The 12811-nt window shown below is 53.6% G+C and overlaps 1 protein-coding gene across 1 annotated transcript in view; it reads left to right on the top strand.

Moving 5' to 3' along the window:
• The first annotated feature begins 269 nt into the window (after positions 1–269).
• The window catches only part of Ush1c (USH1 protein network component harmonin), a 43432-nt gene continuing 30890 nt past the window's right edge, over positions 270–12811 (top strand). Inside the window, 4 exon segments of the mRNA XM_013124230.3 lie at positions 270–410; positions 10504–10571; positions 11002–11145; positions 11238–11376. Coding sequence (XP_012979684.2) covers positions 375–410; positions 10504–10571; positions 11002–11145; positions 11238–11376 — 387 coding nt within the window. The 5' untranslated portion in view covers positions 270–374.

Here is a 12811-nt window from a genome sequence, read left to right as displayed (position 1 = left end):
CCACTCCTCCCCACCTGCCCGACATCTTCTCTCCTCGGTCTCCTGCCTTAACCGTGTGTGGGTGAGACCACTCCACAAAAATACAATAAAAGTAAAACCCGGCAGCCTCGCTAGCCACCATCAGCGCCATCCAGACGGGGAGCTCCTTCCCTTTCAGGGCCTCGGTGCTGAACTCCAGGACAGGTGACCCCGCCTCCAGGCTGCCGGTTCTCCTCCCAGCCCCGCCCCTGACTCTGCGAGGCCCCGCCCCTAGTCCCGAAGAAGGCTGGTCCTCTGCCGGGTGGCTGGCCCGCCCGGAGCACCGCAGACAGGCAGGGCACCCTAAGGAGTGGGTTGAGTTGCAACGCTCGCACGCTACTGGATCAGGCTCAGCCATGGACCGGAAGGTGGCCCGGGAATTCCGACACAAGGTCAGAGCTGAGAGGTGCCCCGCACCGGGTGGGTGAGAGATGGACAAGAACCTTGTCGGAGAGCCTTGGGCAGGCGTGGTTCCCCAGCAAAATGAGGAGGGAACACTAGGAGTCCTGCTGTAAGGGCTTACTAAACTGACTTTCTTTGCCCTTTGACCTCCAGAGTCATTGGAAGCCCGGGTACCCTTCTACAGGGCTGAGGGCAGCTTTAAAACAGTACAGCCAAGCTTCAGGGAAGGACTAAGGAGGGGCTGAGGGAGTGAAGAGCCTGGTTTTGGTCTGTCAGTAGAACCCTGCTGCCCCGAGGGGCCACACTCGTTCTTTAAAATCCTCCAAGACCTTGACTGGAAGTCAGGAACTTCCTAAAGCGTTTCCCAGGGTCTGAGGAGGCCTCAGAAGGCCACTGAGAGGCAGGGACCCTGTGGTGGACATCCCTCCAGGCCCCAGATGGGGGTAAAGCCGGTATCAACAGGACTCCATGCCCCGAGGCTTAACCAAACTGAGCCCCTTCCTGTCTCTGGGAGGCAGACCTCCTAAAGCAAGGGCTGGGTGCCCCTCCCCTCCCTGCCCACATGGAGGCCCAGAGACCCCACAAGTGGGACCACAGAGGGCATTGGCCAAGAGCTGAGGCCCGATGGCAGGGATCAGCCTATCATTCACTTAAAATGTGTTCCGAGCGCCTGTTTTGTGACATTCGCTGTCTGTTCCCTCCCGAGGCTGTCTTTTGGGTGGGAGGCAGACCTTAGGCGCACAGCAGTAGGGGCAGCAAGAGGACGCTTCGGGCATCCCGGCTCCCACTCCCAGGGATGAGAAGTGCCCGAAAGCTGAGCAGGAGGGGGCTGGTGACTGTCAAGGGAACCGGCTGTGTTAGGTGGTGCCCTGTGAGCCCAGGATGTGCGGGGAGACATCTCAGCTGCAGCTAACCTTGAGTGTAGGTTTCAGTCACCCACTTCAAGCCTCCTGCCCTCTGGCTGAGCTTGAATTTCTCTTTCCTGGCCTCAGGCTGGGAGTGTCCTCAGCTTTTCTTTCACTTTCTAGCAGAGCTGTGGTTACCTGCCCTTTACCTCCTTTGCAAGACTCTCCCCCAAGGTCCCTGAAGTCTGGCTTGACTCCATAGTCACCCCTATTCTTACTTCCTTGGTTCTAGAGGGTCTTGGGCCTCTACGTTTCCCGGTCCGGGCTCTTCTGAGTCATTACCTATTAATGTCCCCATGTCCCAGGCAGGGCAGGTATCTTAGTGAGCAAGGCCTGGGCTGGACTTTGTGCCCTGCTGTCTGAGTTATAGCAGCAGCCTTCCCCTTCCAGGATGGGGATCATCCGGGAACTGAGAGGGAAGATTCAGTAGAGACACAGCTGACCTGGGTGGAATTTACAGCTGTTGCTAGGACCCCCGTCCTAGGTGTTTCAGGCAAACTCACTCCTAAACAGAAGTTTTCAGTCTAAAGCTTTAGCTGCTAGACGTAGTGTTTAAGGTAATGTGTTGTTAGGGATGACACTGGGTGACCTAGAAGCCACTTGTCCTGTCTGTGACTCAGGTCTCAAATCTGTGAATTGGGCATACTGCTTAACTAATAACTTCACCTTGATGACTGAGTGAGACCTACACGTGTGTAGGAGGCTTATGTAAATTGGGCTTTCAGGGAATCCCAAGGCTAGTGTCAAGTCTCACCCTTGCCACTCACTGACACAGAGACCTTGGGGGAGCCATTCAGTCTTCAAGCTTTTGTTCCCTTCTCTGTGAGGGGTGTGCAGTGCCTGTGTGAGGTCGGAGAAAGTAGGAATTTGAGTGCAGGATGTTCTGGTTCCCCAGCCAAAGTCTGCATGCATGCGTTACTGTAAAGGTTCCCTCCAGTTGATCCTACCGGCTTTCATGGTTCCGGCACAAAAAGCATCGAACACTGGAGGGAACAGCCTTGGGTTGGGTAGAGCCAGGCCAGGATGGTCAGGGACTAAGGTATTTCCCCATGGAACAGCAGCCTTTCAAAGCAGCCTCTCTCTTTGTTCCCAGCAGCACCCGAGGTGCAGAAGCCTGGTTACTCATTTGCTCAGAAAATGTTTATTGCCTCCCAGCAACCACATACTTATGAGCAGCTCCGGTGTACCCTGCCCCAGGCCCGGCGACCGGAGGCCACAGGGCTTTCTGTGCTTTCATTCATTCATTTTATTTTTCATTCATGCACGCATGTGTGCAGTGAACACTCTCTAGACTCCTAATATATGAGAGGCAGAGTTCCAAGCTCCGAAGAGCAGAACAAAGCCCCGCCCTCATGGGGGGGGAACTGTTACCAAGGAAACTAACAGTATCTTATGATAGGGTGCTGTGATGAATGCTGGGAGAAATGGGGGGGTAGAAACCAGCAGGTGGTATTTCGTGTACAGCCACCAGGAAGGCCTCTCTAGAGATGTGACATTTGAACCTGGGCAAAGAGGGAGGCGTCCTGTGCTGCACGTGGAGGAGGGAACCGTCTGCCTGCTGTGCTCCAGAGCAGCAGGGGGACTCTGGGAGGAACTGCGTAGCCCAGTGTGCTGGGGGCAGGCCGGGAAGGTCGCAGACAGAGTTCAGAGAAGCAGCCTAATCGAGAGTGGTTTACGTTGGAATATGATTGGCCCTGTGGGTCCGGGGTGGAAAGAGGACTTTACTCAGTAGGATTCCGGACATGTTGGTGAGCGTCCTGCCTGTTGGTTAAGGTCGGAGGTGGAACAGAAAGGCTTTACCCATGGACTGGCTGCAGGTGTGAAAGGGGTAAGGTATGACCACCTGCTCTAAGGAGCAGGGTGGAGGGGACAGAGCAGGACCCCCCCCCTTTGGGGAGGTCTGAAATTTGACACACCCTGTAGCTTTTCTGCTGGAAAGGACTGGGGGAGCTAGAGCCTTGGACTGATGTGGTCACCCAGAAGGGTAAAGATGGGGGAAACCCCAGAATATCACCAGGGGCCCAGATGAGACAAAGGTCATGTAGGGGAACTAGAGGTACAATGGGAAGCCAAGCTGCCACACCCCAGCTGAGCCACACCCCAGCTGAGCTGCATCCCAGCCCCCTTTTACTTTTGTTTCGTTTTGAGAAAGGCTCTTATGTAGCCTAGGTAGGCTGGCCTCAAACCCCCTATGTATTGGATGACTTGAACAACTTCTTCTTCTTCTTCTCCTTCTTCTTCTTCTCCTTCTTCTTCTTCTTCTTCTTCTTCTTCTTCTTCTTCTTCTTCTTCTTCTTCTTCTTCTTCTTCTTCCTCTTTCTCTTCCTCTTCCTCCTCTTCCTCTTCCTCTTCTTCTCCTCCTCCTCCTCCTCCTTCTTCTTTCTTCTGCTTCTGCTTCTCCTCCTCCTCCTTCTCCTCCTCCTCTTTTTCTTCTCCAAGTCAGGGTTTCTCTGTGTAGCCCTGGTTGTCCTGGAACTCACTTTATAGACCAGGCTGGCTTCAAACTCAGAGATCTGCCTGCCTCTGCCTCCTGAGTGCTGGAATTAAAGGCGAGTGCCACCCCTATCCTGCCACCTCCCAGTGTTGTTTTTGTTCACTAAGATGAAGATGTTCCCTTTGGTTTTAAATGTCAACTTGCTGAAACCTGAAAAGAGACTCACTTGAGGAACTGAGTGGATGGATTGGCCTATGACCTTGTCTGTGGGGATTATCTTAGATTGGCCTATGGGCTGGTTTCTGTGGGGATTGTCTTGGGTTGGCCTATGAGTTGGTCTGTGGGGATTGTCTTGGAGTGGCCTATGGGCATGTCTGTGGGGATTGTCTTGGAGTGGCCTATGGGCATGTCTGTGGGGATTATCTTAGATTGCCCTATGGGCATGTCTGTGGGGATTGTCTTGGGTTGGCCTATGGGCTGGTCTGCAGAGATTGTCTTGGGTTGGCCTATGGGTTGGTCTGCAGAGATTGTCTTGGGTTGGCCTATGGGTTGGTCTGTGGGGATTGTCTTGGGTTGGCCTATGGGTTGGTCTGCAGAGATTGTCTTGGGTTGGCCTATGGGTTGGTCTGCAGAGATTGTCTTGGTTGCTAATTGAGGCGGGAAGACTCACTTGCCCACTGTGGGTGGCACCATTCCCTGGGCAAGAAGTTCTGAGCAGTGTAAGGGGGAGAAGAGACAAGCTGAGGACAAGAAAGCTAGCAGCAGGGATACGTTTATTTCCCTGCCTTTGACTGTAGATGCTATTTGGCTGGCTGCTTTGAGTTCTAGCCTTGAATCCCCACCAATGACGAACTATGGCCTGGAGTTGTGAGCCAAATTAACCCTTTCCCATCTAAGTTGCTTTAGGTCATTAGAGTGTTTTCGTCACAGCAACATAAGTGAAACTAAAACAGAAGATAATAAAGCAAGAGTCAAATAAAGCTGGAGTACGTACTGTGTGGGAGGAAGGCTGGGCCTTCACCGCACCTACTCCTTCTTACCTACATTTACTTAATAAACATGTAGGACCACCTGCTTTTCTAGGCACTGCCCTCAGCTCTTCCTGTGTTAACTCGCTGAATTAATGAAAGCAATTCCCCTCAAAGGTGAAGAAGCTAAGGCAGGGAGAGTGCAGATACAGTCCAGGAGGGCTTTGCTGGCCCCGCCCCCCACACTTGCAGTCCACAAATTCCTAGGCTCACACAGGTGTGAAAGACACAAAATCCAATCCAGCTTGAGGGGCCCGGGGCAGAGGTGGGGACAAAGAGAGCTTAGTGAGTGACGAAAGGGTGCCATAAAGAGGTGACGCTGGAGGCAGATGTCCAGGGTCCACAGGAGGAGACAGGCAGCTCGTCCCTAGATGAGCTCATCTCTGGCCTTGAGGAAGGGCAAGTATACTTGAGTAGCTTGGACAGGCAGCAAGGGACCAAGGACACACTTCCTTCTCCTCGAGTTGCACGACCAAGGACACACTTCCTTCTCCTCGAGTTGCTGGTCTCTTGCTTGTGTCTTCCACCAGCTGAACACAAGCGGAGGACATGCAAGTCCCCCCTCAAAAGCCTCCAGGATGAGGACTGGGCGGAGTCTGGGTGGAGGCCGGGCGGGGCACAGAAAGGGAAAACAGCCACACCAAGTGCTTTGCATGCAGCCTGTTTAATCCCCAAGCAGCTCAAGGAGCCAGCAGAGAACAGCATGAGTTATTTATGGATTTTCACCCCTTTCTCCTGTCCATCCGTCCATCTGTCCATCCGTCCATTGGTCCATCCGCAAAGGGCCTGAGCACAGAGAGGGGAAAGTGCTCAGAGCACAGTGCTGGCTGCCCATCAGCAGGAGAACATGAGTCCTGGTGGGTATGGGGGTGATGGCGGGACAGAGACCCCTAACAGCTCCTGTACACCGTGAGCACCATTCTGCTCCCATGACAAGTGGGACCCTAGGAAAGGAACAGCTTACTAAATTTAGTTAAAGAAAATTGGCATCTTGCACACAGTAGGTGTGCAATAAATGCATATTGGACAAAGGCACTCAAAGAGATGCCCAGAAAGGAGATACCATGCGGTAGATGGGATTTTAGAGGCAGCAGGCTTAGTCTCTATCTGTGTCTCGGCCTCTGTTTCCTCATCTGAGGAATGGGCCTGATAGGATCTGTTTCCTGTGATTGTTGGCAGGGTGAGCTTGTAGATCAGTGAGCAGAGAGCAGCCAGGATGAAGGGACTGGGAAGGGGCTTTTTGTCTGTCTGTTTTGTTCTTCGAGACACGGTTTCTCTGTAGTTTTGGAGGCTGTCCTAGAACTCGCTCTGTAGACCAGGCTGGTCTCAAACTCCGAGAGATCCTCCCGCCTCTGCCTCCCAAGTGCTGGGATTAAAGGCGTGCACCACTAGCGCCAGACAAAAAACGTACTTTAAAAGGGCAGCTTGAGTGGTGGTGGCATTGTTACCGCACAGCCACATCCCCAGAGACTTCCATACATGTATTTCTGTCCTCTTTCTTGGGTGCTCTTGAAAGTCTGGAGAATGAGGTATGAGAGTTTTCAGAGAACAAAGCCGGACTGTTTCCTCAAGTCTCCTTGGAGACATTTCTGGATTGGGAATGGTCCCAGCCCCCTGCCATTCACCTTCTCTTGAGCAGTCAGCACCGAGGGGAGCTGCCCTCCTGGTTCCATGGCATGTGGGTGATTCTGAAAGGACGCGTTAAATATTCTAAGAGAGGCCGGGCGGTGGTGGCACACACTTTTGATCCCAGCACTCAGGAGGCAGAGGCAGGAGGAGCTCTGTGAGTCTGAGGCCAGCCTGGTCTACATAATGACTTCCAGGACAGTCAGGGCTGCTACACAGAGAAGCCCTGTCTCAAACAAACAAAAAGAATAAAGCCAAGGGGTGGGAGGCCCTGGAAGTTTCCATTGTGCCCCTGGAAATGCTTGTCTGGCTACAGCTTTGAGTCCTACACACAATGTGGGGGAGATGACATTCAGAAGTGAACAAACAGGACCCGGTTGGTGTGAGCTTACTGGTGTGGCAGAGCTGGGCCTGCAGACCCCCCCAGAAGTGAACTAGTCGGGTGTGACTTGGCCCGGGGAGACCCCTGGTCTAATGGCTGTCCACAGGGCCTGGGGCTCCAGGAGCAGGCTGTCTTCTAGGAAGACCATCTCTGTTGTCTGTGGTGTGGTAAAACTCCAGGGGAGCCTTGGCGGATTCCATGGCAGGCGAGGGTGACCAAGGCCAGGGACAGAGCTTAAGTGAGAAGTTTTATTAGAAAGGGGGAGGGGAAGGGGGGAGAAAAGAGATAAAGAGACAGAGACAGAGAGAGGACAGAAGAGAAGGAGACAGGAAAAGTCCTGTCTGCCCCAGGGGAACAGCAGGAGAGAGAGAGAGAGAGAGAGAGAGAGAGAGAGAGAGAGACAGAGACAGAGACAGAGACAGAGACAGAGACACAGACAGAGACACAGACAGAGACACAGAGACACAGACAGAGACAGAGAGAGAGACACAGAGAGAGAGACGGGGGGGGCAGAAGAGAGAGACCGGAAAGAGATCGTAGTGGGCGGGGTCTGCCTCTTAAACGGGTCCTTTGCACCTGCCTGCAGACTGTGTAATCATGGAACCCTGGGCTGACCAGGGCACTGCCTGAGTGCATTCTGCCAGGTGACAGGGGCAGGCCAGCGTAATGCCTGGGTCCTTACAGTCTGTGTTTGGCTCTAGGGAGACAGGAAAACAGAATCCTGAACCTAAGTTGCCAAGGCTCCTTAGCTTCCTACCCCAACTTTCTAGTCTACAGTTGGTGCATGTTGAGTGTCACCCATGAGGGCCACCAAGCTGCTTCCACCTGAGCATGCAGCAGATGCAGTTCTCCAGGGCGACGGGAGGGAAATTCCCTTTCCTGTCCCCACCCAGGCTAGAGTTAGATGAGCTGCCTCCCTCCAACTCAGCAGACAGGGCTGCCATGCCCCCCCTGAAGAGCAGAACCACTGGGGTTCAAAGTGTCACTTAACAGGGGTTCCGTTTTTGGCTTCCTATGGACCAGGTGAGGAGGTTGGGGGGAGGATATCAAACCTGGAGTCTTGTGTACGCCAGGCAAGCTCTTAACCACTGAGCCCAGCCTCCCCTCCCCCAAGCCTTCAGTAACAGTGAAGAGAGTCCTGCGTGGTGATGCGTGCCTTTAATTCCGGCACTGGGGAAACAAAGACAGGCAGATTTCTGCGTTTGAGGCTAGCCTGATCTACGTATTAGCTTTCAGGTCAGCCAGGGCTACAGAGTGAGACCTTGTCTCAGCAACAAGCAAAATAAAAATAAATAAATAAATAAAAACAGTAGAAAGGAGCCAGGTAGAAAGGAGTCTCAGCACTCGGGAGGCAGAGGCAGGTGGATCTCCGTGAGTTCAAGGCCAGCCTGGTCTACAGAACGAGTTCCAGGACAGGCTCCAAAGCAACCCTGTCTCAAAGAACAAAACAAGCAGACAACAAACAGAAAGGAGAGAGAGGAGGATTAGAGAGAGGTGTCTCTAAAGCAAAGGTTGGATGTTGGGGCCTGAAGGGGACTTGGGTGCTCTTTGCCCTGGAAGACCTGAGCCCTACTGGACATGGCACAACAGCACACGTGTGGGCTTGGCATCAGACCTGGGTTCAAATCCCAGCTCGGCTAGCTGTGGCCTTGGGCCACCCCTGTGATACTCTTTGTATGATGTAAGAATAAGGGTCTCACAGGGCTTTGGACAAACGTTACCTAGGAGCTTCTGGGAGCCCTGCAAGAGTCTCTTCCTCCCCCTTGTGTCCCCATGGCTCTTCTTCCTGAGGAGTATGAGTAGACCAAAAGGCAGGGACCAATGAATCCATTCAAGGTTTGTTTATCGAGTAGTTAATTTGCATTAGTCATAAGGAATGCAGACTGAAGCTGGCCACATTTTCTTCTAGTAGACAAATCTCAAAAACTTACAAACCAAAGTTACAAATCATTAGCAATGTTCCAGCAGAACTGAAATAGTTCCCAGAGATGGGAATAGGTTGGTCTCTGTGGGAAAGAAGCCACCAGGATGAAGTGGACAGCATGTGCCTAGACCCGGGGATGGAGGGGCTGGGGTCTGGCTTACACAAGGAGCTAAAAGGAGACCCACATAGCCAGGAAGAGTGGCAGGCTAGGACAAGGACTTGGCTAAATCAAGTGAAGGGTTTGCTTTTTTGTTTGTTTGGTTGATTTGTTTTGTTGTTTTATGATGGCAGTCAACTCTAGAGCCTGGTGTGTGACAGTCAGAGCCTCCAACACTGGGGTTCATCCTTACCTTCTGGCTTAAATTTTACATGCATCAAGAAACTATAAAACACTCAAGGGGGCTGGAGAGATGGCTCAGAGGTTAAGAGCACTGACTGCTCTTCCAGAGGTCCTGAGTTCAATTCCCAGCAACCACATGGTGGCTCACAACCATCTATAATGAGATCTAGTGCTCTGTCTGACCTGTAGGCATATATGCTGTATACATAATAAATAAATCTTTAAAAAAAATAAAACACTCAAGTGACACGATCTCATATATGAAGATTTTTCTGGGCCTGGTCCTAGGGGATTCGGTACCATCTATGAGTCCTCTTTCCCCATTCACAATCCGAGCCGTTGGAGCTCAGCCAGGAACACAGCCTTCTGGGTTCCTCCTGTCCTCAGTCAAATGCTCATGTAGCTATAGGAAGTAGGAACTTCCAGATGGAAGCTGGAAATCTGTATTTCCTGCTCAGGTTCAAAGCCCCGAGCACTGGGCCTCAGGCTCCTGTCCACACGGACAGACAGCCTCTCCGGGGTCTTCCGAAGTCCTGGAAGTACCTGTAGAGAAGCATGGCTGCCCATCCCTGCCCCAGGCCCGAGGCAGGCAGGAGAGCACAGCTTTTGCAGCTGTTCCTCCTATGAAGGGCAGAGGCAGGACCACAGTGCTAACCAGCCCCAGAGACCAGAGGAGAGGAGGTTCCGATATCCCCCCCCAGCATCTGCCCCTCCCTGCTGCTTAATCTTGGGCTGAAGAGAAAGTCAGGGTGCAGCCCCTGGAGATTTGCACTGAACTTTGCTGAGGAACAGAATTTGGGGCTCCTGGACCCCCAGGTCCCCAGGGGTGGAGGTGCTAACGAAACAACACCTGGACATGACCATGAAAGCTCAGCTATTGACGTCAGCAAAAGCTGGAATGATGTAACCTAATCTTCCCTGTGGGGACACCTGCCCAGGATGGAGAAGGAGAGGTCGGGAGGCTGACTAGTGGACAGAACTCAGGGCAAAGCGCCCGGCTCGGGCAGCACCGAGGAGTTGGGTAGTGGGGTGCTTCTGGTGGGTAGGATGTGCTATCCGAGTGAGTGGCCCAAATCCTTCCTCAGAGCATTTATCCGCCACTACAGCCACCATCGGGTGAGACTGTGGGCTTCTTCCCGGCACAGGTGGCACAGCCGTGAGGGGCCATTGTTGATGGGGGTCTTGCGTGCACATATGTTTCTAACCTTGCATGTGGCTCCGTCATGTTGCCTTGGGATAACATGTTTCTGAGCTGTTCCGGGGTGTTCTCTACAGGCCTGGTATGTCAGGCAGTTCGGTCCCTGGTTTTCCTCTCCTCTTCCATCCTTACCTCAGGAACTGCCGTGGGGACTCTGGCCCGGGCCCTCTCCTCCCCAGGTCTCCTGTGGGCATGCTGGGTGCTCATGGGACCTGGAGCTGTAATTCTGCTTTTCTGGACTTCCAGGTGGATTTTCTCATTGAAAACGATGCAGAGAAGGACTACGTTTATGATGTGCTGCGGATGTACCACCAGTAAGTGTGTGTGGAGGCAAGCCTCGTCAGGCCATCTGAGTCCCGGGAGCGGCTGGTGTCCTAAGATAGCACATGCCCCATGCTCCTGGGAACCCGTGTGTAAGCTGCTTACATGCAGCTTCAGTATCCGCTCACGGGAACACTTCCGGCTTGGCTATGGGCTAGGGCTCAGGGGTATACCGTGAGCAAGAGAGACTGACCTCAGGATGCGTCCAGTGTGGTGGGGTAGCTGTGGAGTGCCCGAATAGGTTCAATAGAATAGGCCAAACAAAACAGCCAGCTGTCCCCCGGCCACCTCATCTGCTGTCCCTGCTCACCCCTTTGCTTTTGACTCATCTAGTGGGTTTATAAGCTCTGTTAGGGCCCAGAGGTGCAGTGAGTGGGACAAAGGTCGCAGCCGCACACTCTCCCACCTCTGACGTTCCCAAAGGACCATGAATGTGGCTGTGCTCGTGGGGGACCTGAAGCTGGTCATCAATGAGCCCAACCGCCTGCCCCTGTTTGACGCCATCCGGCCCCTGATCCCACTGAAGCACCAGGTGGAGTATGACCAGCTGACACCCCGACGCTCCAGGTCAGAGACAAGGACTGGGAGGGGCCACCCCGGGGGCCCTACTGGCTGCCAGACCCGAGCTGGGCCATCACCAACCCCCATCACCGTAACAGGAAACTGAAGGAGGTGCGTCTGGACCGTCTGCACCCAGAAGGCCTCGGCCTCAGCGTGCGTGGAGGCCTGGAATTTGGCTGCGGACTCTTCATCTCCCACCTCATCAAGGGTGGCCAGGCAGACAGCGTTGGACTGCAGGTGAGTCAACAGGGCCAGAAGAATGGGGTCAGGGTCTCAGACGCCCTGTTTCCTCCTCATGACACAATGTGGACACCCTTTTCCTTAAGGCTGTGGGGAAGGAAGAGTCCAAGTGGTGTTCTGATGAGTGTACATCTTCAGGATGCAGGAAAACGGTGTGTGAGTGTGTGTGTGTGTGTGTGTGTGTGTGTGTGTGAGTGTGTGTGTATGTCTGTGTGTGTGTGTGTCTCTGTGTGAGTCTGTGTGTCTGTGTGAGTCTCTGTATGAGTCTGTGTGTCTCTTTGTGTGTGTGTGTCTGTCTGTCTGTCTGTCCTCACACTCCACCGTGGAACTCTACCTTGCTCTTGCCCATTTTCTTGGATCAAGTTGGTACCTGTCTGCTGCCTCTTGCCGCTGCCCCCAGCTCCTCCCCAACTCCCCTGCTTCCTGAAGGAGGAATGGAGCACCTCACTTTTAGTCTACCGCGGTGTGGTGCGTAGGGACATAGACACTGCTTCTGGGCCATCCCGCTCAGATCCTGGCCTTGTCTTCCTTAAAGCCGTGTGACTTTAGTGAAGTGACTCGACCCTGGACCCACTTTCCCCACCGCCAGAGCCACCTGCCTCATCAGGCGATTGGAGAGACGGGAGTGAAATGAGACAGTGATCACGCTGCCTGAGAGGCCAGGCCTGTGAGATGACCAGCCAGGATGGAGGGGAGATTGGTGAGCACCTCCAACGAGTCAGTACACATCCGTGAATCGTTTTATGGGGTTCACGGAGACTCAGAGGTCAGTGAGCAGCAGAGCCAGGCTTTGAACTTGGGAGCCACGTCAGCACCCCAGGTTTCTCCCCTGTGGTCTTTTGTGTCTGAGCCGGGACAGGTCCCAGAGCTGTTTGTGTCTATCCAGGTAAAGACACATCCAGAGATTTTGTTATCAACATCCCATCGGGGGACAAGACGGGCTCCAGGGGGCTCCAGCGCTAATGGTACAAGACACCGAGGAGGAGGGGTGGGGACAGCAAGCTGACAGACAGGGCTTTGTTCGCAATCCCTGTCTCAGGGCTCTCAGTGCCATCTGAAATTTCAGCCCCTTCATTGTCCTTTTCCTCTGCGGCACATTTTCCAGCTGAGAAACACAGCCAGGGCGAGCACACAATGAGCTCCCCTCTTGGCGTCAGCTGGGGCCCCTTTTTTCCAGAGTGAGCTCTCCTCTGAGGACGAGAGCTTCCCGGCAGAGCCCCAGGAAAGAGGCCACCAGGACACTCTCGTGAAACCTAGACATCCAACTTCCCACCTGCTTCTCAGGCGTATGAAACACCGACCCCTTCATCTCTCCTTTGTGCCGCTGTCCCTCAGGTTGTCATGTTACTGTGATCCTCATACAAAGGCTCTTTTGCAGGGTTCTGTGTAGAGCAAGGGGGAGAGGGAAGCTGATCCTGCAACCCTACCCAGG

Source organism: Mesocricetus auratus, unplaced genomic scaffold, assembly GCF_017639785.1.
Source record: "Mesocricetus auratus isolate SY011 unplaced genomic scaffold, BCM_Maur_2.0 Super-Scaffold_100054, whole genome shotgun sequence".
Taxonomy (NCBI): Eukaryota; Metazoa; Chordata; class Mammalia; order Rodentia; family Cricetidae; genus Mesocricetus; species Mesocricetus auratus.
The sequence above is the reverse complement of the archived record's forward strand: the minus strand, read 5'-3'. Positions and strand labels throughout refer to the sequence as shown.